Raw genomic sequence first — 25,205 nt, forward strand, 5'->3', positions numbered from 1 at the left:
AGAGCTCAGCCGCTTCGGTGTTCAATGCAGCTCCTCTTGCCTTGCCCCAAATTTAATTATTACCCTGCTATGGGATTTTTGCAGTAGCTGTGAAAGAAGCTGTTCCAGGTAGTTGTGAAATCAAACACGTCTCTCAAAAAATGGCATGTTTCTAATGAACCGCAGATTCTTCTGGTTTTATTCCTGGGTTACTTCCCTGTATCTGCTGATCCCGGGTTTGGTCTCCATGGTGCAGCCCTGGGACTCTGTGGAGCGTCCAGGTCATAGAAACAGCGTTAAACAGATCCAGCAGCCATCAGCGCTCAGGGACAGAGTTTCGTGTGGTTGGGTTTGGTTTTTGAATGACCTGGCTCTGTTGCTACTTGGTATTTGTTTCGTCCTGAACCCTCCATTTCTCTGTCTTGTTCTCAAGCGTCCTTCGGGCCTCGGTGAGGAGAGCGTGCTGGCTGTGGCGCCTCAGCCTGCGCACAGCGGGCAGTGAGGTGAATCCCGGGGCCGGGGTGCGGGGCCCGGCGGTGCGGGGCCCGGCCTGAGGGGCGGCTCGGCCCGGCGGACCTACACTTCCCGGCATGCCGCGCTCCGCCTCGCCCGGGGCGTCCGGAAGCCACGGCGAGGCCGGATGTCCGCCCGCAACTACACCCCCCATCATGCACTAGCGGCAACCGCCCGGCCGAGCGGGGCGCGGAGCGGGCGCGGTGCCTGCTGGGAGTTGTAGTCCCTGCCGCCGTTGGGCGCTCGGGCCGTGCGGCGGAGGGCGGTGCCGCCGCCGGGGGATGTGGCGAGCGTGACGTGATTTTGTCCGCGTTGGAGCCGGGCGGCCGGGGCGAGCGTGACGTGGCACAGAACGAGCGAGCGAGGTTTCCCGGTCACGCAGCAGCAGCTCCGCCGTCCTTGCTGCCGCCTGCGCCTTATAAGTCGGCGCCGCCGGGCGAACGCCGCAGCTCGGCCGCCTCCTCGCTCGCGGAGGGATCCGCCGCGCAGCCCGGCGCTCGCCGCACTTCTCCCGCTGCCTGCGCCGCCGCCCAGCGCCCGCCGCAGCCGCCATGGGCCTCACCATCTCCTCGCTCTTCTCGCGCCTCTTCGGCAAGAAGCAGATGCGCATCCTCATGGGTAAGGGGCGAGCGCGGCGCGCAGCCGCCGCCCCCGGAGCTTGGCGGCCGCAGCCGTTTGGCCCAGCCCGGCCGGGCCCGCCCGCTCCCTCACGGACGCGGTGGGGGAGGGGAGGCCGCGGGCTCCGGGCAGGGGAGGTTTGTCCCGTCCCGGGGTGTGGGAGCCGGGACACCCCTGTGTCCTCTCCCTCAGGGCCTGCGAGGCCGTTGGGAAGTGCAGGAGCGGCGGGGAAGGGGTGGGATGGCGGTGTGGCCGCCCTTCCTGCTCCGCCGGCCGCTCGGTCCCTTGTCCCCGGTCCGCGCTGCCGGGGCCGCGGCCGCGCTGGGCAGTGAGGGCAGAGCCGCCGGGGCGGCCCCTTCCCCCGGCACCTGCGTTTCCGCTCGCGTTGGCCCGGAGCACAACGCAGAACAAAGATGGAACTGCGGGGGGTGCCGCCGGGGCCCGCGGGGCCGAGCGGGGCGGCCCGTGCCCGGGTTCGCGCCCCGGCTGCCCCGGCACCGGGGCTGCCCGCACAGAGCGGGACAAAGCCGGGTGTGTTCAACACCGAGAGCTAAAGAAACTGCCCTATAATGGCCGATTTTCGGTAACCACGGTGCCTGTGTCTCTCGTGAAAGGGCGTTTCAATATAGCATCTGTGCACTTGAATTCTCCCGAACTTGGTGCACAAAACCATGAAACCCTTTAGGCTGTTGTTTGTTTGTTTTTTTCCCAGTGCTTACTTAGTTTTACCATCTGTTCATAATTATTCATTTATAATTAGGTTGCAGTTCTCTTGACATGGACTGTGTTAAGGTTTGAAGCCAGTGGCTCTTGAAGATTGTCACTGCAAGATTACAGTTGAGAAGGTCAAAGCCAGCACACCCTGCTTCAGTATTTCCTCCCCCGCTTCAGCTCTTCCACCCACCTGCCCACCCCCACAAGATTTGTGCACAAACAGATCTTAACCCCCCAATTTTTCTCAAATTCTGTTACTGGAGTATCTGGAACTTGATTCATGGCCATTGACTGAAGTGTTTTATCCTAAGAAATTTACATGAAGTGATTATTTTGGTGTAGCCAGCAACAGAGCTGGGCGCTGACCATGAAACTGGGCACGATGCTGATCCTTAATGCTGCCTGGGTGTGCACAGCAGACACAGTAATGCAGCTTTTTAAATTATAATGTTCCATGTTCTCCATACATTTTGTGATGACAGGATTCTTTATTGCATACACGGTAACTTTTATTGTATCTTGTCTGTTTGAAATTAGAGACGCTTTATCCATTTGAAAATAACGTGAGTAATTTTTGTCTTCGAGACAACTTAGTACATCTGTTGGTTTCAAGAAGGTGATTTGACTGTCTCACAGCCAGACTCTTCATATGACTCGAAATGAATGAAGTAAAATCTTCAGATGAGCTTGATTATAGGATGAGACAGTGTCTGTGTGAGAGAAGTGGTATAAAGGTAAAAGTGAAGAAATACAAACCTGTAGTAAGTTGGGATTTGTTAATTTTACTTTAAGCTGGCTTTTGATTGTAACATGAATGTCATGAATCGGTTACATGCAGTAGAAGCTTGCCCTCCACACCCCTTCTCTGAATATGGGAAATATTCATTTTGGAAGCAGCAACACACTATTCCATAGTAAATTTTGGAAGTCTCAGTCTGACAACCAAAATCTCTTGGTGTTGATGTGGGTTCTGTTTTAGAAGTCAGTTCTCAGTTTTTCTGCATCTGTGGTTTAAATGCAGCTCTGTGCTGTGATAACTAAGGCAGCTTAATAATCAGCCACCGAGGAAAGCTGGTGAATGAGGAAGGTGATGTGGTCACGGGGTGGGTGTTCCCAGGGCCAGGTGAGCTGCGATCTGGAGATTGAGAAGCGCCTGACAGGCTGTGAATAAAACATTCAGAGGAGTGAGGGGCTGGAAACCACGCTGCTTGTGACAGCCACGCAAAGCCTGGGAGGTGGGTTTTCTCCAGCTACAGGAAGAGGATGTTTGACTCAGTTTAAAGATAAATGGTTGCAAGTGCTTCTCATTTGTACTTTGTTACCTGAATGCTTTGTGGTACCGCTGCTGTCATACCCCACATCAGGATTCTTGCTCCTCAGCCCTGTCAGCGGGCAGTAATGCAGCAGGATCGGAGTGAAATGTGGAACTGGAAAATTACATTATTTGGGGGTTAAAGACTTAGGTTTTAATCTTGATTATTAAGTCAGCTTCAGCTTTCTGGCATGGAAGTAGCTCATAGATTGACATTTAGTGTTCCACTGCGAATGTGAACGTGTGGTTACTCTTGGACTACTAAAAGCAGTAGTTACACTTCCTAGCAGCTCAAAAGATTAAATCTGATTTGGTGCTCTAGAATTTCTTGTTCTAAAAAGAGCAGTACATGGCGAATTGGTGCAAGAAGAATGAATGGAGGCTATGCTCTTGATGACTATTGCTTGTTGAGACTTCATAAGATTTGCAGTTTGGCTAAAAGAGGCCGTTTTTGAAAACAGGGTGACGGTGATTTGCAGAAGTTGCCCCCGCTCAGTGAAAAGCCGCTGTCCCAGGTGTGCAGCCAGAAGGAGCAAACCCGTCCCCAGAGCTCACCTGCCGCGGTGCAAAGTCCAGCAGCTCGGGTAGATCTGCGAATAAGAGCGGATTTGAGCAGCCGCAGTCCCTGGGCGCTGTTTGCACAGCTAACGCCGCCGCCTGCCAACCCGCCGCGGTGGCCGCGGCTCCGGGCGCGGAGCGAGAGCCGGGCGGTCAGCGCTTCCACTGGGGAAGAGCTGAGAAGTCTTGAGTAGTTTCTAATTTCTGAACTCTGAGTCATATCTTCAAATGGTTCTCGATACCATTTGTGTATTCTTTGAAATGAAACTAGCTTTTTTTTTTTTTTTTAATGTTATCTATATCTTTAGTATAACCCCTAAATACACTACATTTGTGTAGATGACACCATCTCTTTTTGGTTGCTAATTTTAACAAATCCTGTCAGGGTTTGTTCTACTGATCACTGTTTGGGGGTTTTGGAGGGTGGGAGACGAGTTTGTATGTAGAACTTTAACTGGTGGTTTGCTAAACGATCTTAATGTTCATTTACTGGAAAACCATCACATATAATGCATATATGCGATACATGTTTTCTTGTGAAGATGTAGGCATCCTACTAGTGATAACTGTGAGCTGTGTGAGAATAGCATTCGACTTGAAGCTTTGTGCTATGAAGAACATTGGTTTTCAGTATCGGTAGTGTATTTGAGGTTTTCAGAGTTCGCGTAAAGCGTTTTCTAAGGCTTCCTGACACGTTACTGCTCTGGGGAAACGCTCACATTGACAAGTTTCATGGCTTGCAAGCTCTTGCGAAACTTCTGCTGCATCCTGTATTTTTTTGGTTGATGCTTGTGTGTCGTTCTAAAAGAGACCAACACAACAGCAAACTCAAAACTCTGACATTTTAATTTGAGCATTTGGGGAGTTTGCCACCTCTTAAGGAGCTTCAGTTTTGATGGCAACTTTCATTTTTCCCCTCTGCTTCCATGTCGTTAACACGCAGTGGCAATAGCAAGGAAGCTGCATTGGCCTGTATAATCCTGTTCACAGCATCCGAATGTAGGACAATTACAGACAGGGGGTTTTAACTAGTTTGCTGTAACAGCAGTTTGTGTCTTGAGGAGGAGTGTTTTTTTAAGAGTTGGGTTTCATTCTGAATAAGCAGGTAATTTTGAATTCCATTTCATTGCAGTGCTGAGGAAACAGTTCTGTTATTAATAGTCAAGTCATCAAACCACTTGAAGCTTAATACATTGTGGTCACCAAGTACAAAATTAACTGAGAGCACTTAAGAATGTTATCAAACAAGGATAACATTTGTTTTCTTGTGCAAGTATTACTTAATTATTGGAGTTTTTTATTTTTGTTTGGGCAAAATTTTATTTCCTATTTTAAGTTTTGCAAATAGACGTACTGTTTATTTAGGGGATTACGTGTTAGCGTTAGATTCTAACATAAAGAATTCTGTTCTTAGTTGCCCTTATGTGTCCTGAAATACTCATCAATAAGCAATTGCACAAGCAGGTGTAGGGAACTGCGGTGTGTGCCTGTGATATTAGTGATGCCTCTCAAAAAATGTCTCTGAGGCTCCAGTTTGTGGTGGGTTGTTTTGTTCGGGTCTTTTTTGTAAGGATTACATATTTACCATGTAGCTTACACTGCAAACCAGCAAGCTTAAGGTTTGTTGGAGAAACACAAGAGCAAATTTCAGTGCAGAAGGTCTGTAAAGTTGAGGCTCCTGAAGAAAGTGTCCTAGTGGATCTCCATGAATAAAGTGATATCCCAAAGAAGAGTTACAGCCCTTGGAGTATACCTGGAGGGACTACAGGAGTGTCCTAACGTCTGTGTCTTTGTCAGTGCAAAATAAATGATTTGGAAAATGGACAAGGGGCTAGAATGAGGGAGACTGGAGTGATTTCTGTGGATAAAGCCAACTCCTGTAGGTTGGGTTGTGTGTGAAACCGGCCGTAGCTGAACACTGAGTGAGCGAGACCTTCCCCAGCGCGGGTGCCAAGTAACAAGCGTGATCGCTTACAAACTGTGTGCTGCTGGTTCCTGGACATTTAAAACCATCCTGCCTTAGAAGACACTATCAAAGTGAATGAGGAAACTTAGGTAACACAAATGCTAATTGCTTATTCTCTCTTGATGCTGGGTAGAGGAGATGGGGAGAAACAAAGTAGAATATCAACAATTATTTGAGTGTTTGAAAAGTTTTCTGCTCAGAAAAGCACTCTGCATGTAAAATGGAATATTTCTGTATTCTTAAATATGATTGTCATATTGTGAACTAAATCAAGTTTTCTGTTTATTCTAGTTGGTTTGGATGCTGCTGGTAAGACAACTATTCTTTATAAACTGAAACTAGGAGAAATTGTCACCACAATTCCTACTATTGGTAAGATAACAAATTCCGATATCTTATTTCTTGTTACTCTGAATTTGTGTTGTAGAGTCGGGCTTGTGAAGAGTGTAGGGATTTGTGTCTTTGCTGTTAGTGTAGGAATCAAGGCAAACGTGGTGTTTCTGGTTCTGCCCCAACAAAACTGCGTCAGAGCAGAATCCCGTTCTGACGTGGCCGGTAGCTCGGGGTACAGGACCCAGTGAAGTACCAGCACTTCCCCAAACACCACGTGGATCAAAGTCTTGCTGAAATTTATTGGTTAATTTATTATTTCTTTCCCTTCAGTCAATTTTCTTCTCGATCTGGCAATTCAATTCTCATAAGTCATTTCATATAAATTTGGGAGAAATACAACTTAGGTAGTAACTGTCTTTAAGATGATTAGAATTACGTTTTAACACTAGCGTTAACTATTTCTAACTGCTTGACTTTTTTTTTTCTTTTAGGTTTTAACGTGGAAACAGTAGAATATAAAAACATTTGTTTCACAGTTTGGGATGTTGGTGGTCAAGATAAAATTAGACCTCTTTGGAGGCATTATTTCCAGAACACGCAGGTAGGAGCTCTGAGATGGTAACCATTGAAGGCCTGTTTTCTGGGGTTGTGTTATACACAGACAGTTGTTTTCTGCCCCTTCGTGTCAGAAAGGCTCCTCACTCCTGCAGGCTCTAAGGGCTGCCCAGGTTTTATTGTAGGTGAAGCCGATCTGTCACCCTGAAGGGGTCGGGTCTAGTCCTGAGGCGGAAGGGTTGGGGATCCCGGGGTTTCTGGAATGTGCCAGAGCCTCTGGTTGGTTCGGGGAGAACTCACCGAATTTGCTCTATCTGTGTTTTGATCTATTGGAACTGGCATTGGCTTATACGTAAGAAATGTTGTGGGCTAAGCACCCTTCTGCATATTCTTTTTTCTAATCAGCCTCAAAATCTACAGCTTTCCTGTGCTATGTCAGGGTATTCAGTACGATGAGTATCTAAAAATGTCAAGATCTTGTTACTGATTGATTAGAAAGCATCAGCTTCATATTGATGGGACCATTGTCATTTTTGGTGACAAATGCGATTCTTTTAGTTGACAAGTAGTGAGGTGTGTTGCTTATCAGTATCAGGAAACTTTGGGACTGGATTTTTGTTTTCTATGTTGAGTATAGAATTGTTTCCAAGAACCTTCTATGTAGCGTAATGGATGTGATTGGTGCAGAAAACAGGGAACTCTGGATTGACAAAAAGGAGCTGCCAAAGTACAGTTGTGAACAGAGTAATACTGAAGTTCAGTTCCTTTTTCAGCCCTATTACAAAACATTTTTAAAAGATGCTTCTGTTTTCCTGACTGATAAAATGTAAGGTTTTCAGACCAAAACTACTGGTGTCTTGTCTTTTTTTTTATTGCAAACTGAGTCATGCACTGATTTATAAACTGACATATTTATTTAATTCAGAAGGTCTAGCTTTATTTTGCAGTTTAAATGTATTATGTAGTTGTTCAGACAAACATCTTGCATTGCTTAAACAGTGATTTCTGACAAATTTGCGTATCTAAGAGAGGGGACAGTCACAATATTCAGAGTTTATTTTTTTTTAAATAATACCATATGTTTCCATTGTTTTTTTTAAAACTGCCTATCTTCTCACAGGGCCTCATTTTTGTGGTAGACAGCAATGACAGAGAGAGAATCCAGGAAGCCGCGGAAGAGCTGCAGAAAATGGTAAATGTCAATACCGTGTGAAATGTAATTGTTACACTTGGTCATGGTTTTGGTAATATCCTGGTAATTCTGCGTCACATAGCGCAGCGTTGTGACTGCAGCTCTGTAGAGCTTGAGCTCAGAACCACTGATGTGTCAGAACATTCCTTCATAAAACATGAAGACAAATGCAGCGGATGAAGAACAAACATCTTACTTGTAGGAGATGTTCTTTTGGGTACTCGTTGGATTTCAGTAAGTACTTACTAATGACTTCATGAGCAAGAATGAGTGTTTATAATCCTTAAATCAGTGTTCAGCTTTCTTTAGTGCTTGTTGAAGTAACTGAAGTACTTAAGTGGGCTGATTTAATAACGTGAGGCTTTTTTCCGTAGCTCCAGGAGGATGAGCTGCGAGATGCGGTGCTGCTGCTGTTTGCCAACAAGCAGGACCTGCCCAATGCCATGGCAATCAGTGAAATGACAGATAAGCTAGGGCTTCAGTCTCTGCGTAACAGAACTGTAAGTGCTAAACCTCCGGGGTCCTGAACTCTCGTCTGCCTTAATTATATATCATAAACATAATCTCATCGTAAAGGGAAGTTTTCATCTACTTCTGTAGAAAGATGCGTGGGCCTGCTATTAAACTCCGTAGTACGTAGTTTAAGGTCCTTGTTCAAGGTAAGTGATTTAGAAGTATAATCCAATGTGCGCAGCTTTTGCAGGTGTTTCATCTCTGACCTTTTCCTGGAAAAATACAGATATTCCAGGTTGTCACTGAACACAGCTCTCAGACGTGTTTGTCAAGCTGTGTGGTGGGCTTTCCGTGGGGATGCTTCACAGAAACCGTCCGTCATTCTCTAATACTCGCTTCATGTCTGTATCGACATGCTAAGATTACATCTCTGCAAGGTGTTTTAGAAGTATGTTAATTTAGATAGTTCCATGTCCATTTCCTGAAGAGCAGTCTTCCAAAAACAAGAAGCTATTTTTCAGCTTATAAACCAAATGCAAGTTCTGTATTTGTTTCTCGATGCATTAAGCAGTGTCCTGGCATTTGTGGGCCAACACTGAGCGTTTGGGTTGTGTCTGAATCCCACCTACTGATATATACCTTCCAAAACTTGTGAAAGCACCATCTCTTCAATATTGACTCTACTTACAGTGCAAAGCAGTGTTTGAAGAACCCTATTAGAGCGTGTCCAGGCATTGCCTACTGTGATAACATAGCTTGCACTCCTGTCAGTTTTTAAGTTTAATGTTGTGTGTGTTCTGCGTTGACAGTGGTATGTCCAGGCTACCTGTGCTACGCAAGGAACTGGTCTGTACGAGGGACTCGACTGGCTGTCAAACGAGCTCTCGAAACGTTAACTCCAACTGGATGACTCTCACCAGGGACATGTTTGATATAAGTGGTCTAGGCTTGTTACAACAAAATTAGTTTGCATCTTGGTTATTACAGTATCTGGAACTGGTATTTGGGCAGGATCTTACAGCGTTTCAACTTATTTTGTTGCCAATTATTGTTTACCGAGCTACATGTTGCAAAGGTAGCAATATGCTTGGGTAAAAAATCTCCTTAACTTGGAAAAAGTGTATCTTCTGATTTTATTCCCTCGTTAGCCTAAATGCCTGAATATAGTTATTGTTACATCTTTCCAATCTGTTTTGAATACTCTTTGAGCCCAAATAAATTAATGTTTTAAATTTTTTTCTCCCCGCTACTTTTAGTTTACTGACGCCCTGTTTCATTCCTCAGACAGTCTGCTGATTTAATAAATGTAGCATTCCGTATGTATTTATTTCTCTCCCTTGCCAAAAAGAATTCCGAGTACTGCTTGTTCCAGCCAAGGACATGCTCTAAAACACTATACGAATCTACTGCACTGAGGAACAGTTCATTAAACCTTGGGTTCTACCAGCCCAACTTGCCTTTGTGTGAATTGGATTTGATGGGTAGAATAGTTCTGTGCTGGTTGCGAAGAGCTCATGTTGAGGTTGTTTTTAATATTCAGCAGATTGTCTTCCTTTATATTGTATCTCTTTTTTATGTTGCATGTTGCTTTTTGGTATCAGCCTGACTATTTTTGCCCAGTGTATAATAGTTCTGCTGAAGTTTTACTGTTTGTTGGTGAACATATCTTCATAAAGAAATTTTGGAAAATTCATCAAACTCAATGGATTAGTTTCTTCATAACCCACTTGGAATTATTCCTAATAAAATGATAAAATGTATAGTTCTGTGTATGCTCTTCTTGATTCCTGAAGTAGTTTAACCTGCAGGTTAATCACTTGTTCTTCCTCGCTCTACTGAGCTTTCCTGCAGCTCGAATGTGAACATCAGTCTCAGATTTTCTCTTGTTCAGGACTGTGTATTCAGGACATGGGAAGTGGGCAACAAAGCTGTCTATGGTACAGTAGAGCAGCTGTCCTCACTACTTGGAGAGTTCTGTAGGTGTCTTTTGAAGTTGTAACTCTAGAATTCCTTTTTAAGATGTCCAGATATGAAAAAAACAGTTACAAAAAGTGGAATAAAACAAAGGGGAACTGCCTGGAAAGCATGCATGTCTGCCTCGTGCTTGTATCTGCACTGAGAAACCAGCCTGGGTTCTGGCAGGAGAATCACCAGTCCTGGTGGTGGCTAGAACAAGATTATAAGAATGGTGATAGTCACCCCAAAAATCAGTTCTATGCAACTGGTACTGTCTACTGCCATGTTTCTGGCCCCTTCTACCTCTGTAGTATAAAAGACTTAAATTAAATGTGGTTTTGAGACTGCTACTACTAGGTATTTTAAAGTGTTCTCCTGCTGCATGGGTGCACGTATGGCTTGATCTTCCAACTGAAATATTCTGTTAATGTCATTAGGAACCCGAAGCACAATTTCATTGCACAGTCCAGCAGGTACCACCGCAAGAGCCACGACCAGCAGCCCTCAGCAATATGCTAAAGAAAGTGACTCCCTGGTTTCAGTAGAAAACAGAGTTGGGTGAGTGCAGGTGAGTAGCTGTGGAGTGTAGGGTCCACAGCTCCTGCCAGCCTGGCTGGACTCATTTTGCCACGACACACACTAGTAACTAAAGACAGACCCTTGAAAAGGGAACTTTATTAGGTGAAAGAGGGAGATCTAGTGAAATGGTTTCCAAATGCTGTTTAACATGGACCAATGATGCAGGGAAAGAAGCTTGTTAAATGATCCAAGCCCTCCAACACATTCAATGACGGTACAGATAAAACACATTTCCCCACACCCAAATGATCTCTTAGAAAACAGGGAAGCCGAGGCTCTTTCTAGAAGGAAAAAATGTGGGTAAAAGCACTAGTAAAAATTTGGGCCTTTGTGTGCAATAGAGGAACAAAATAGAACAATTGTGGTGAAGGTCTGTAAGTCACTTGAGTTTCTTTTTAAAGATGCAGGCACAGAAACCTACTGCACTGGATCTCCCTGCAAACAGTCACTGACAGTTAATGAGCATCTTCTCAGAAGGTAGTAGGTACAAGTACATTGTTCATCCCACTTACTAAAAAGTAATGGTGAACACACCGATTTCTGGATTTAATTTTAAGAATTGTCAGGACAGTAATGACAATGAGGTTGATAACTCAACCCATTTGTTTTCAGGTTCTGTGTTTGGTTCGGAATTGAGCAGGGTTCAGTTTGTACACTCTCAGAAATCAGATTAAATTAATATATTTTAACAAAATAATTCTTAATTCTTTAAAAACACCAATAAAAAGGTATAAGATAATCCAATTTTCAAACCCCCTGTCTTAAATATCTTTTTCTTACTAGGATATAAAAAGGGAAGGGAAAAGTCATGCAAATATTCTGAGCAGTGTGATAATACTCAGTAGAACCATTAAACACATGAACTTTTCAGTAATTGTTCTGACTTCCCTTTTGGTAGCGTACAAGCCAGGGTGTAACCTCAGTTCAATTCCATTTGAAAACCTCAAAAAGCACCATGTAAGAGCCCATTTATTTCCACTTCAAGTCACACACTAGTGCTATATGATCAGAAGGATGCGAAACGCTTGGCAAAGCCTGATGTGTTGTGACTTCTTCATGAGTGGGCAGCGGAATGACCTGTTCAACCTCCAGAGCGGTTCTGTCGATGAAAATGTAGTCCAGGCACCCGTGGAACCCCCCCACGTAGTTGGTGTAGGCGGGCTCCCCGCAGGCGCTGAGCAGCTGGAAGGGGTGGCGCAGCGCCATGCTGCACCGCTCGTCCTCGCCGCTGGAGCCCCAGTCCTCGTGGTCCTCGGTGACGCGGCCGCTGCTGATGAAGCTGTACGTGCCCGACGACGGCGTGCTGTTGAAGTCTCCGCAGAATACGATGGGAATGCCGGGATACAAATCGCACGCTACGTGCCTGATGTGAGACAAGGCTACAGCGATTTGGATGAGACGGATGTTCCCACCTACGAATATAAAAACCTGTTAAATGCTTCACAGTAACACTGGAGGAATTTTCCAAGTTGCTCTTTAGGCACCTTCCCTGCACAGCTCTGAAACAGTGATCTCATTGCAAGGTTTCTGTGCACTAGACTTTAGAATCGTTTTCATAAATAAAGAAGTCTTTAAGTTTGTGACTATGAAGGTTTTAGAGTGGTAATGATTTAATTTAAACGCACATGCAAGAACTCTGAACTGTGAACATCACAGCAGCTTTCCATTGGGGGGGAACCATCATAAGTGTTCCTACAAGGCACAGAACCAAACCAAGACTGATTTAAGAGGATAATCTCATCTAAAAGCTCCTGTAGCCCGATGTGTTTGCCGTTCTGGCAATACCCCAGTGTACGTCCTCCAGGTACAGCAGACGGGGAAGCCATGAGCACGCACAAAGCCAGCTCTGTTTTACGGTCTGCTCTGTGTGCAAATTGTGTGTAACATGACTTGTTCTCAGCTGCATTTTACTGACTTCCAGGCAGACTACAACAATCAGACTCTTAAGGAAAATGAAGAAATAAACAATCAGACACAGCAGCCTGGCTTGATGCATCCAGACGAGAAGCAAGGCAGGAAACCCTGCACTCCAGAAGAAAAGGTTACAGCTGCAAAAGAGCGGGGGGAAATCTGTTCTCCCCAGGAAGGACAAAAACCTTTACAAACCCAGTTATCCTACATACAGGAACATGACAAAATTACCTTTTGGGTGCCAGTAGAGATGGGTATTGGCTACACAGATCTTCCTGGAAGGATCGGTTGTAGACTGAAGAACTGAAACCTTCAAGAGCAAAAGCAATCTTTGATAAGCCTTAAATGAAGAGGTTATATATATTTTTAAAATGCTTATGCCTTTATGGCAATCCAGCTCCAGGAACTGACACTTATAACTGATAAACAGTACAGCTCCTAATTCAAGTCTATTTATCTGGTCTGAGTATCAGCCAATAAATATATATCCAACATTATCAATACATCCAGGTATTTGACAAACATTCTTTTTGTTAATAAGCATCTGGTTTGGCCATATTCTTTCCTTCAATCCATTCCATATTTTTTCATGAGATGTTCCTAATGCTGTACCATTCTTAAGTACTTTTATTTTCTATTCTCCCACCTCTGCAACAGAATTGGAGCTGTATCTCTGGTTTCAGCAAGCAAACCAGCATTGCCTAGTGGTTAAACTGAACGCACATTCAGAGGTGATTTCAGTCATCAAGGGCCACTCGTTAGTCCTACTCAGTCCATGAGCAGGAAACTCACCAATGAGCGTCTCTGAAATTCCTGACACAGATGTTGATCTTACACATCTGCAGTTACACAAACCCACCAGCATCAATACGCTCACAAACTCATCCAACTGTATTTCTCTCCCTACTGTCACTTTGTGTAGTGGCATCATTAAGGCAAGCGAAAATAACTTAATCTCATTTACAACTGATTTACAAGATTTAGGTTTTATCAAATACATATTCTGACACATGAGAGTAAGGAAGGAATGAAAAGCTTGGCAGCCAACACCACCAACCATGAATCAAACCGTGGCCCAGAACCTCAACAGAGGTTCATCTTAAAGAGAATAATTTTGCCTTTTTTTACCAAATTTTGCTAATTCCATATACCCAGTTCAGAAAAGTCTCAATATCTTGTTCTTTCTCCTAAGCTGCTGTTCTGCTCTATTCATTACCCTGGCCAACAGAGAAGGTATCACCGTTACGTATGTTTGACGTTCAGCAAACCCAGCGTGGCTGCACCTGCCAGCGGGAAGCGCGAGGGGAAGGAAAGATGCAGAACACACGTAAGAGGCGGTACCTGCAGCACAGATGATCTCTGCAGCACCTTCTCCTGCACCAGGGGGTACTTGGCGAGCCTATCGCACAACTCCTTGTGCAGCGGGTCCGAGAGCAGCGCGTCGCTGAACGCTATGTCGTGCTGGCTGAGGAGGCTGAACTTGGCCCTGCGGTAGAAAGTGGCCAGGCCTTCGTGCTGCTTCTCCTTGATCTTGAACAGCCCTTCGAGTCCAAAAGCATCCAGGGCCGGAGCCAAGCTGTCCACGAACACAGACTTATCCACCTCTTGCAGGCAGATGAGGTCGGCGTTGTAACCCGCCAGCTCCTTCTTGAGGAGGTTCTGCCGGTAGTCGAGCTCCAGGGCGTACGGGGCGCAGTAGGGGTAGAGCACGGTGCGGGAGAACTCGGTCTGGGCGTAGGTGTCGGCCAGGATGTTGTAAGAGACGGCGCGCACGGCGCGGTCCCCGCAGACCTTGCCGGTGTAGAGGTGCCGGGGGTCGAAGGTGCAGGCGCCGGGCCCGGCCTCCACGGGCCCGCTGCTCTCCACCTCGCAGGGCGGCCCGTAGCGCTGCGCCCCGTCCCCGGGCGTGCAGCGCAGCTTCAGCCGCAGCCCCACCAGCGCGTTGGACGGCGTGAAAACGCGCTCGGCGGCCGCCGCCTCCACCCAGTCCGGCCCGGCCTCGCTCCCCGCCGCCTCCCCGCCGGGCCCGGGCCGCCGCTCGCGGTACCAGCGGAACAGGCAGTGCTCCGGGGCGGCGAACTCGGCGCTCACCTTGGGGCACACGGGGAAGCCGGCGAGCAGCGAGCGCGGCAGCTGCAGCTCGGTGAGCGCGGGCGGGTTGCGCTCCACGCGGTACCGCGCGGCCCCGATGTGCAGCACCGAGCCGTCCTGCCAGGCCGCCGCGTTCGGCACCTCCGCGCCCACCGCCGCCCCGTCCCGGGAGAACAGCCGCACGTCCGGCAGCGCCGCGGCCTCCCCCGCCGGGCCGCCCTCCGCCCGCGTCTTCTTGCTCTTCTTGGCCGCCTTGGTAGGGCCCTTGGCGGCGTTGGTGGCGATGCGGGCCAGCGCCCGGCCCAGCGGCTCCGCCTGGTCCCGCTGCATGTGCTTGGCGCTGCCGTCGGGGAGCACGAACCGCAGGCTCAGCTTGGGCTCGGAGGGCACGCAGCGCACCACGGCCCGCTCCATGGCGCGGGCGGGCGGGCGATCCCCGCCGGCCGGGGAGGCGGCGGCCGAGCCGCGGAGCCTCCGGAGGGCGGAGCGGAGTCGCTGCCACATGGGGCCGGCGCCCGGGTCCCGCTTCCGAAAGGCGCGACCGGAAGTGACGAGTCGCGCCGGCTCCTCGCGGGGGTGGGCGGAGCTACGCCCCCAACCGGCGCTGCTCGCGCGGCGCAGCCAACGGTCGCAGCTCGCGCTTGGTCCGTTGCCGCCGCGCGGGAGCGTTATCGCCTCAGCGCGGCTGAGGTGGTGCCGCCGCCGCTTTGCTCTCTCTCTTTCTCTCTCTCCTGTGTTTTTGACCCATTTCTCAGCGATTAACCCGCCCGCACGGGGCGAGACGGGCTGGAGAAACAGCGGGGTTTGTTCCCTCAGCAGCGACACCCGTCTCCTCAGGAAAGCTCCCACGTCCCCTGGCAGACGGCTGTCGGAAAGGGGGTTAGTTGCCCACATAACGCGCAGATGGGTGCAAGCTGCTTAGGGATTAATATCTCGATACTAAGGGCTTAGGATTTGTTTTTGTTTTTCCGTTTCTGAGAAAACGTTCCGTATTGGAACTTCAAGCCGAATGGTCCTGGGCCGCTAAAATGTCTTAGGGAGGTGGCCCGGACTTTGTAAACCGTGTCTAAAACTCCCCGCAGCTGCTCTTGCAGTCTCTACTCGGAGCTCTGCCCACACAGATGTAAAATTAGGATTTCAAAGTGTCTTTGTCAAATGTGGGCAAGTGGGTAGTAAATCTCTGGAATTGCTTAGAATTTCCATTTATAGTTTTACAAAGCGTAGAAGCTTAGCAACAGCTATCTGACGCATGAAGCTGTTGTGATTCCTCCAGCATTCTTGCTGTCGTCTGGAACAAGAAGGTTTTTACCCGCTCCGTGCAGGCAGAGCGCTGGAGCAAAGAGACCTAGTGACCTGCTGAGAGTTGTATTGAGCCCTCTGGCAGACTAGGAAAAGAAAGGTAAGATTTTTCCAAGTATTTTTATCACAAGAGTATATTAATGATCTGGATAGTACAAGCACTCTTTCTGTGTAGGCTGAGCATTCTAATTTGGCAGGTGCACCTTGTTAACAGTCGGGTCTCGGCCGGCACAACTCCCTTTCCAGGCCAGTGCGGTGTTTTATCTTCAGTGGAGATGTTTGTTCTGCGGGCTGGAGAGGTGATTAAAGCTTTGCCCGTGAAATTAGTGGCTTGATGGACAAGCACCTGGGAGCCGGGAAAGGCCGTGGGGGTGCCCGCGGGTGCGAAGGGCGCGAAGGGCTGGTGATTCGAGCCCCGCGGGTGCTGCGGTGGCCTCGACGCCTTGGGGTGTCCGTGGCGGTTGAGAGGGCGCCAGGGCAGGGGGACACCGAGGAGCCCCGCTTTCCCGAGCCCCGCATCGCCCCGTCCGCCCACTCGGCTCCGTGGCAACCGCGTTGTTGTGCGGAGCCGCCTCGGCGCCGCCGTCCTGTGCGGAGCCCCCGGGACCGCGGCGCCGGGAGAGGTGAGGGCGGCGCGGCTCTCGGTGGGCCTGGGGCGGCCGCAGGGGCCGGGCCTGCGGTTCCCCCGCGCCGGCAGGCTGGCACACCGTCACGGCTCTCCTTAGATAATTTTTCTTGTGATGCCTCCACCACCACCCGTTTCAATTCATTTCTAGGATATGCCGCTAATTTAGGAAGTAGCTTTGTCTTTCTGTTCCTCTCTCAGAACCTGTTGAATGGCAGTTGCGAGTTTGTGCGTCGCGTTTCCAGGGCAACCCTACCGTGAGCCCTTTGGGATAGCCATACATAGCCACAGGCAAGACTTAATCTACTGTAGAAAGATAGTGTTTTAGTGAACCTAAGTGCACTCATATCACAGGGTTTTTTCTTTATTTTCCTTCCTTTTTGTTTGTTTGGTTTAGTTTTTGGGGTTTCGTTTTCTGTCTTTCTACAAGGTAATTATCAAACTTTGGTTGCCAAGTATCTTCAACTATGGTTACCCGATTAGCTGCTCCACATCTCCATCTCCAGAAATAGGATTTCTGCGTCAAACCCACACGTGTCACCACTTTCCTATTGCACAGCCCAACTACCCACAAGCGTGGTGGCAACCAAACCTCCCATCTGTTTCGCTTGAATCCCATATCTGCCCCACCAAATTGCAAACCTTTTCACTGGGAATCTGCATCTGCAAGCCAAGGTTAGGCACATCCACTTAGCCACATTAAAAGCTTGCTTGCCTTTTTCATTTTAGTAATCTCAGTCTTTGTTCAGCTTAGCCTTGCTAAGCCGATGCAGTCCTTGGCATACGGTAAGTGAATATTATCTAGAGAACCCAGAGTTTCTGCAGCATAGAAAAGTGCTTGATATTTACAGAGACACGTGTTCCGGTAGCTCAGATAAACACAGGCAGTTGAAATGAAATTGTGCCCTGCGCTGCCTTAGGTGAATATATAAAATGCTGTCACTAGGGGCCGTTGAGGGAATATATGTTTAAATACAAGACAGAGTTGTCAAGCAGCCTGCTAGGTTTGCCACAAGGCTTTTAGCATCACAAAATTATTTCTGAATAGTCTGCGGTTTTACACTGATTTTTACAAGGTGATCATGGTGTTTGGTAGTTTTCCATGTATGGAATAGAACAGGAAATGTGCCTGGAACAGGACCTGTCTGCTGGGGGGGTTAATAGGCCGTTTGTCTGGTGTCTTCTGTGCTGTGTACAGCTGGTAGATTTGCACTTAAAGAGATTTGTAATAGAACTTTACTTTTATGCAGTGTGCTCATCTTGAGTTAATAGAACTGTACCATCATGTTTTATTATTGTAGGCTTTGTTTGTACGCGCTTTCTGTTGAACTTTGACAGTTTAGCATATACAGTGGTTTTCTGTTTCCTGAAAGCTAAACTTTCATACTTAGGTTGTGGAAATCCCCGAGGCTACCTCATTTTACAACTTAAGCAAATTCAACTTCATGCATGCATCTGCTAAACTGCTTTCTGGACAGGATGAATTGCATTCTGGAGTCTTGTTTTTGTCATGGTTTTAGATGGCGCACTCAAGTGGAGCACCTTCCAATGAAAAGACTTTGAGAACTTTGTTTCTTCCCATTGTTTTACCTTCATCAGTCACATCTGATCTGACACCATCACAGAAGAAACTATTGACACATCGAAGATGCAATAAAGAGCAAAAGATACTTAAGCAGTTACTGTGAGTTTAATGTAATTCAATAAATGTTGAATTTCAAATGAAAAAAACATTGCACATTTGTCAACTGAGAAATAATAATGGTGTTTGTTAAAAGTAGAGGGTTTTGACGTCACTATTGCAGTGCTGAACGCCTTCCATCTAAAATCATTAATACTATAAGAACATTTGATGGAATCTCTAATATTTTTTCTCTAACAGCACTCAAAATTTGCTTAAGGTATGTCTGTTGTTGAGCAATACCTGCAGCAGAGTGCCTTTTTTAGACAGCAGGGGTTCAGCATGCAGAAGATGTCAACTATGTTGTAGTGATGAGGTACTGTGTGCTAAGATGGCTGCTGACCAACCATCTGACAAACAGCGAACATTCTGCTGGAATGTTGATTCAGTTACATTTTTGTACAAAGTGAACTGTCTTTTAAACAAGGTCTCATGTAGTAATGATTGGAGTGTGTACTCGAAACCGGCCGCCTAACTTCCACTTGGGAGTTTTTGGCTGAGTTACATTGAGATAAGGCTGAAATACTCTGTGCAAGGACGGACTGAAATGGTTTAATGCATAAGGTCAGTAGGACATGCCAACATTAACTATTTAAAATTTTCCCATAGTTATGTAGCAATTTATAACCCTGGGCCGTGAAAAAGAGCTGGTCTTTCTTAAGCAGCTTTAGGACTTTTGTTCTGAACTTTTGGTAGTATAGTCAGACAAGATCTGTTGTAGTTGTTTGAGGAGAAGTAAGATGAATCCTAACAGCATCACTAGGCAATTGGGTGAGGTGGATCAAGGCATGGATTTGTTGTGATTGTGGTCAGGATGAGTGTGGCTCTTTGTATAAGTGAAGACAGAGTACACAAGGGCAGCCTTGCCTTTTAGTGATCAAAGAGCTGGTAAACATGAAAAAACAGGTTGCATCAATTAAAGTGGTAGCATTATTTTTAATATGTTATTAGTCGATTTGCTGCACTTCTGATTCCATGCTTTCCTTCAGAATTGATCGGGCTTTGAAAAACTATCACATATCCATGGAAAAAAGAGATCACAGAGATCCTGTACCCCCCATCCCAGAGCTGCCTTCCACTGTGAGAAAATATTTTGTTAATACTTCAGCTGTTGCCTATTTCGTTCTTTGTTATTGGGGCATATAGGCTTCTTACTACATAGTATTTACTTAAAGCTACTTACTCCATTCTTAATAACTCATAAATGTATTTATATGCTCAAGTAATCCAACTGAAATCAATACCTGTATATCTACGGAATAAGCTTTTTATTTAGAAAGAATATTTGTTAAATCTTATATTTCTATGGGTTTTTTTGTTTGCATGTTAATACATTGGAATTTTCTGTTCCTTTTTATACAGATGAACAGTGAGCAAAAACAACAAAGAGTGAGTCAAGTTCTTTCTTCTGACTTTTTAGAGTAGAAGAGTGAATGGCGTTTATTCAAAGGGGTTGAGTATGTTATGTGGAATTAATGGCGGTTAAACAGTCTTCTTGTGGGGAAAATGGAACAGGAAGCCAAACAATAATCTTGTGGTCCAATAGAAGGAAAGTATTTTTCTTTTACAGAAAGTATGTCTATCAGTAATTTAAGCTTTCATCTAACCTTAAAGACCATTACATAGAAAATAATCTAACAGGCTTCAGACTTTTTTCATTTGAGGTCACAGATTGTACTTTAGCCTGTACAAAATGTAGTCTTTGACATTATTTGCCTGATTTGAAGAACATGTACACATCCTGGAATTCGTATATAGTTTTAAAATAACATACTATTTCTAAGAAACACTTTATTAGCCTTAAAATATTTATACTAAGTAGCTTAAGGGAACATCCATGTTTCCAAGCCAATGTTAGATCAACTCATTCTGAACACCAATGAGATTCAGATCCCTTTTTGTTTTATAACAAACATATCACTCAGAATCATAAATACCTGTTTCTTTGGGGGAAAACAAACCAAACCACCACTAAAAAACAAAACACAAACCACTATTTGTGCGTAGGTTTTGCCAGGTAAATGTTTGTCCCAGGAGTAGTAACGTGAACTTCTGACCTGTTTTATTGTGGGCCATAAACTTCAGCAGACAACTGAGGAAGATGCCATACTAAAAAGTACAATATTTTGTATTTAAGCAGTGAGACAGGGAGACCATTTTTACTAACCATGGTGAATAAAGAGACTTAATTGTCAAGCCTAATGCAAAAATATTTACATAACCAATTATTAGACTTCTGGCAATGTTGTCCTTCCAGGAAAGGTATCTCTTTATGAAGAAGTGTGTGCAAAGTAATCAGATGGCTCCCATTCAGCAGCAGTGGCTGATGTCCATGCTCAGACTGGTGCCACAGTCACTCATGGAAGGCAAAGATCAGCAGCTGTTGACTGAAAAGCTTTTGGGGGAGGTAATAAGTGATTATGAAAAGAGCATGAAAAGATATATGGGTAAGTACGAGAAACTACACTACATTAATATTAGTGTATTAATATATTTAAATATATTATTAACAGTTCCATGTTCTCCCAGTGAAAATAATGACCTTATTTCATTAAGTCTTTAACATGTTTAGTTAATTTGATGTAAGACTATATTGGGAGAATGTATTTTGAAGACTTGGATGATGCAGTTACCTTTGCATCCTACTATGCACTTGGTTCAACCTGGAGAAAGACCGAGGAAGTACAGTGCCTATTGAATATGGCTTAATTTTCTTCTGATGTTCATATATTTATATATCTTTTTCTAGTGCGCAGTGTTCTTGTTAAACCAGACATAGAAGGACTTGAGGATGAAGAGGAGGCACCTTTGCCTGCATTGCCAGTGTGAGTGGATTAAGTTCGCAAATAACCCACTGGCAAAACGCACTCAGTTGCATGAGTGAAATTCTTGTTGAGCTTCATGAAGAGAGTTATGGCACAATACTAATTCTAGAGTCCCTTAATGAGACTTTTTTTCTGTCTGTAGTGGATCTTATATTTGAGTGTCTTACATCTGATTGCTTTACAAAGTTTTAACACTGATAGTGCTTTATTGGTGTAGTTACAGTTACACAGAGTAACACTGATGACTGCAAATGACACTGCTGGCTCTGAGTGCCCAGACACTAAAGCTGTATTGCAGGCACCCCTGGAATGAAGCGTGTGCGTCTAGGGCAGTTTGCTGGCACACAGCAGCACTGTGCAGTACGTTAATATGCTGAAACTGCAGCTAATGCCAAGCTTTCCTATGACCTGGCTGTCATGAGCTGAAACCTTGAGACCCAGGGAAAGGTTATTGTGCTCTGCCAAAATAGAAGAGGAATCTGAGTAGACAAAATATAGTTATCTGAACTGCATAAGTTGCTAAAGCATCAGAATGTGTGCCTTCTAAATACTGATGTATAAATGCTGTTAGCAGTTGGTGAAGTTAGAAGTTTATGTTGAAAGAGTTTCAGGAAAAGCAAGTGATCTGAAAATACTCTGGAGTGTAAAACATGGCTGATCAGACAGAGTATGGTTTCCACTCTGTCATATTGAGGATATGTGTATGACACTTAAATAACTAGTCGTGTTAGGGAGACAGCTTTTTAATACCACTTTTTATATGCAAGAATGTTTTATTCAAGTATTGCTTGAGCTCTTAACTTTTGGTTTGTTTGTTTTGTTGTGGTTGGTTTGTTCATTTTTTGTTGTGTGATGGGTTTTTGTTTGTATGTTTTTCTCTCCAGAGGCCTGGATTTTTCTAGTCCATGGCATAACAATTTTATCCGAGCAAAAAAGCAAATCCTTTCCAAGCTGCACATTCTCCATCCCACAATGAAAACTTTACTGGAGTTTGGCTATGCAGCATTCTCTACTACTCTTATAGTGGATTTGTCAAGTGTCAGGTAAAGTCTGTTTTGGTGCATTATTAACTTGTATAGGTTTTTGAAGCTGCTAAAGAACAGTTTGTTCAATTCTATTTTTTATCATGTTTTTCATATAATAAATTTCTTCAATGTGTCATTTATTGTTCTTTTAGTAGGTTACTTTGTGTTATGAAACATTTACCTTTTCTTTTCTCTGTTGTGTATAAATATTTTATTGCTGCTCAAATTGCTGGTAGTATTAGCCCTTTTGACATATGTTTTGCCTTTAATTCTGTAAAGATTATTTATTTAATCTTAATGCCGTGATCCCCATAGAAGTCTGATCAAAGTAGCATTTGAAAAATTGACTTCTAGTAGTCTTAGTATCTGTAGGGAGTTGTGAACTAGCCCTGAAGATCAAATTTCTTGCTGATTTTCATCAGCTGAATTCTATTTTTAATCTTCGAACTTTTCATTTTCATAACTTTAAAAAATATATATTTTCCCTCATTTTTTTTTCTGGTAACTGATCTTTATTTCTTGGGTTTGTGATATTTTTTTCCTCATTGAAGTCTACAGAAGTGACGCTTAGGTTCACACTGTGCTTTCTGCTAAAAAAGAATGGGTTTGAAATACAGTATAGATTACTGTGACTTTACTCCACGGTGTTTTTAATGTTGTTTATGAAGTTGCTTGTCATTTATTTTCTAGATTGAAAGGGCCAGTTGACTGTGACTCTCTCAAGACTGACGTCTCTCTATGCTGTTCGAAATCGGCAGAGAAGCTATTGAATACATGGTATCAGAAAGTCATCAGTCTCTTCACTCAGCAGGAGGTGTTGAAGGGTGTGAAGCCGGATCAGACAGACTCCTTTTATAGATGTGTGGATACGCTAATGTCTAATCAGGTAAAAATCTTTCCTCTTCATGATGAACTTAATGTGAAATTTAAGTGATTTTCATGGGTCAGCACACTGTATGATATGGGGCCTGTTTAGCCATCTGGTGCATAAAATCCAATCAAGTAGTAAAAGTGTGAAATATTTTTAACTTCCCTAATTTAAAATAAGTACATGGTCTTGTCTACTTCTTCTGGTGTTTCAGACACAGAAAATTTATTTGTTCTTCCACCGAGAATGTCATTAGTCTAAAGAAGGAAATAGCTCAGTGTTCTCAGGACCCTTCCTATCACCGATCTTTGCAATGCAATTACATGTCATATATTAGTAAAATGAACAAAACCAGGTTTCTCTCCCTTGACAGTATTAATAAACATACTTACACAGACTGATTAAGCCCAGTTCTGCTAACATGCATGCAGGTGGTTATAGTTCTGCCAAATTTTTGAGCATATTTATTTGCTGTGGAAAATTATATCACAATGCTTTGTGAGGTGTTTCGTTTTGTTTTTTTCTCCCTGATTATGTATATCAAGATGGAAGTTGTATGAAGTGTTTCTTGGGTTGGTTTGTTTGTTTTAGGAACTTCCAATTGTTCTATTTCCTAATAATAAAAAAAACCCGTTCAAATGAAATCACCAATTTCCAACTGAGACAGTTGGTTTTCAAAGTCATTAGCCTACTGAAAATTTAAAATCTGTTAGTTTCCAGTTAACTTAAAGCATCTGTGGTTTACGTTGTTGTATTTAAGAGTATAGTAATCAGTGGGAATATGTATGTTCATCAGTTTGAGAAGGCAGTCAGTTTTAGAGATTAAACCTTTATTTACTCTGTAGAAAAATAATGGAGCAATAGTCTAATAAAATCGTTGTCATATTAAAAGAAAAAAAGTCAGAGGAAAATGCATTCCAGACATTTCCTTTACACTGAAGTGTGTGTTACTAATAGACTTTTTTAGCAAATAAAAATGCTTGGGCTTTCCTGAAATGCCTGTTGCTTGTTCATTACTGTACATCCTCTGAGGGCTGAGACTCGTACCCACTGAAGTCGTGAGAAGCGTTCACACTGCTTCAGTAATCCATGAATTGGGCCAGAAGTACCACCAAGAATGGAAATCCTGCTTTCCTGAGGGAAGGGCAGGTGGGATGGGGCTTTCTGTTCTCTAACTAACAGGTGGTGTGTGTTATTACCCAGCTGAAAGACTTCTTGACGAGAACGGTTGAAGCTTTTGTGAAACTGTTTTATCCTGAAGACAGAAGCTGTCTACCTGTATTTAAGATGGAATTGACTCTTGAGGAAAAGAAAATGGAGTTTTATCCAAGCTTCCAAGACCTAGAAGAAGCAATTCTGTTTATAGTAAATCGTATAGGACAGACCTTCGAGGTGTGCTTTTATCTTTACATATGTAACTGCTAAGTTGCTCAGTACCTGAAAATATTAGTCATTCAGCACTCTGACTACCATGGTAATGGGAAGTGGAATGCAACTTTTGGTATTGATTTTCCTTGACCGTTCTGCAGGTCACATAATGAATCTTGATGTCCAGCAGAAGCCCAGGATCTGAAACTCATTTTGTTATTCCTTGTTCATTAAAAAATGGTACACCTGCTACTGATTTCGTCCTCTCTTTTAATCTGCAGATCTGTGTGTATGAGTACAAATTAACTGTCTGCTTGTTCGTTAAAGAGGACGCAGGACGAAAACTTACCCAAGAAAGAGAACTAGCTAGGTTATCTTAAGGTTATCCTAACCTTTTCATTTTCTTCTTTGGTATGCTTAGGAAACCTGAGAGTGCTTTAAGTAACCACATATTCTAATTTATTTATGTATTTATTTTTAACATTGAAAATCAAGTAGTTTTGCAGTGTATACTTTCTGTGAACTAACATTTTACATAGAAATCTAATTAGAACCTTAGTTATGTGTGATGGTTTTCAATAAACACTCAAGGAAAAATAGAGTTGATATTCCTTTTCTTTCTAAGAAAAACAAAAGCCTCAAATCCCTAACAACTAATATATGTGATATATAAAGATTTATGTGTTGGGGACCAACCTGTGAGTCCAGGGATGACAGTCTTGCTGGGGGCTTTACATGTATCCCTGCGAACCCAGTCTTGGTCTTCAGTCATACGTGATGGTAC

At 44.5% G+C, this 25,205-nt stretch overlaps 3 protein-coding genes across 3 annotated transcripts in view; 2 read left to right on the forward strand and 1 right to left on the reverse strand.

Moving 5' to 3' along the window:
• The first annotated feature begins 770 nt into the window (after positions 1-770).
• ARF4 (ARF GTPase 4) lies at positions 771-9,953 on the forward strand. Its single transcript, XM_080350722.1, has 6 exons — positions 771-1,110; positions 5,952-6,032; positions 6,485-6,594; positions 7,669-7,740; positions 8,115-8,240; positions 9,003-9,953. The coding sequence occupies exons 1-6, from the start codon at positions 1,044-1,046 to the stop codon at positions 9,087-9,089; spliced, it is 543 nt and encodes a 180-aa protein (XP_080206848.1). The 5' UTR covers positions 771-1,043; the 3' UTR covers positions 9,090-9,953.
• Positions 9,954-10,804: 851 nt separating this feature from the next.
• Positions 10,805-15,253, reverse strand: PDE12 (phosphodiesterase 12). The gene is made up of 3 exons (XM_080350734.1): positions 13,981-15,253; positions 12,871-12,949; positions 10,805-12,140 (listed from the first exon to the last, which is right to left on the reverse strand). Exons 1-3 carry the CDS (start codon positions 15,232-15,234, stop codon positions 11,698-11,700), a joined length of 1,776 nt encoding a protein of 591 aa, XP_080206860.1. The 5' UTR covers positions 15,235-15,253; the 3' UTR covers positions 10,805-11,697.
• A 517-nt stretch (positions 15,254-15,770) lies between these two features.
• Positions 15,771-25,205, forward strand: part of DNAH12 (dynein axonemal heavy chain 12) — a 56,980-nt gene continuing 47,545 nt past the window's right edge. Inside the window, exons 1-9 of the mRNA XM_080350783.1 lie at positions 15,771-16,129; positions 18,175-18,338; positions 19,325-19,415; positions 19,698-19,724; positions 20,593-20,782; positions 21,085-21,160; positions 22,045-22,203; positions 22,876-23,071; positions 24,257-24,445. Coding sequence (XP_080206909.1) covers positions 18,175-18,338; positions 19,325-19,415; positions 19,698-19,724; positions 20,593-20,782; positions 21,085-21,160; positions 22,045-22,203; positions 22,876-23,071; positions 24,257-24,445 — 1,092 coding nt within the window. The 5' untranslated portion in view covers positions 15,771-16,129. The remainder of the gene's footprint in view (positions 16,130-18,174; positions 18,339-19,324; positions 19,416-19,697; positions 19,725-20,592; positions 20,783-21,084; positions 21,161-22,044; positions 22,204-22,875; positions 23,072-24,256; positions 24,446-25,205) is intronic.

The sequence above is a fragment of the Nesoenas mayeri genome (assembly GCF_963082525.1).
Source record: "Nesoenas mayeri genome assembly, chromosome: 10".
NCBI classification, from domain to species: domain Eukaryota; kingdom Metazoa; phylum Chordata; class Aves; order Columbiformes; family Columbidae; genus Nesoenas; species Nesoenas mayeri.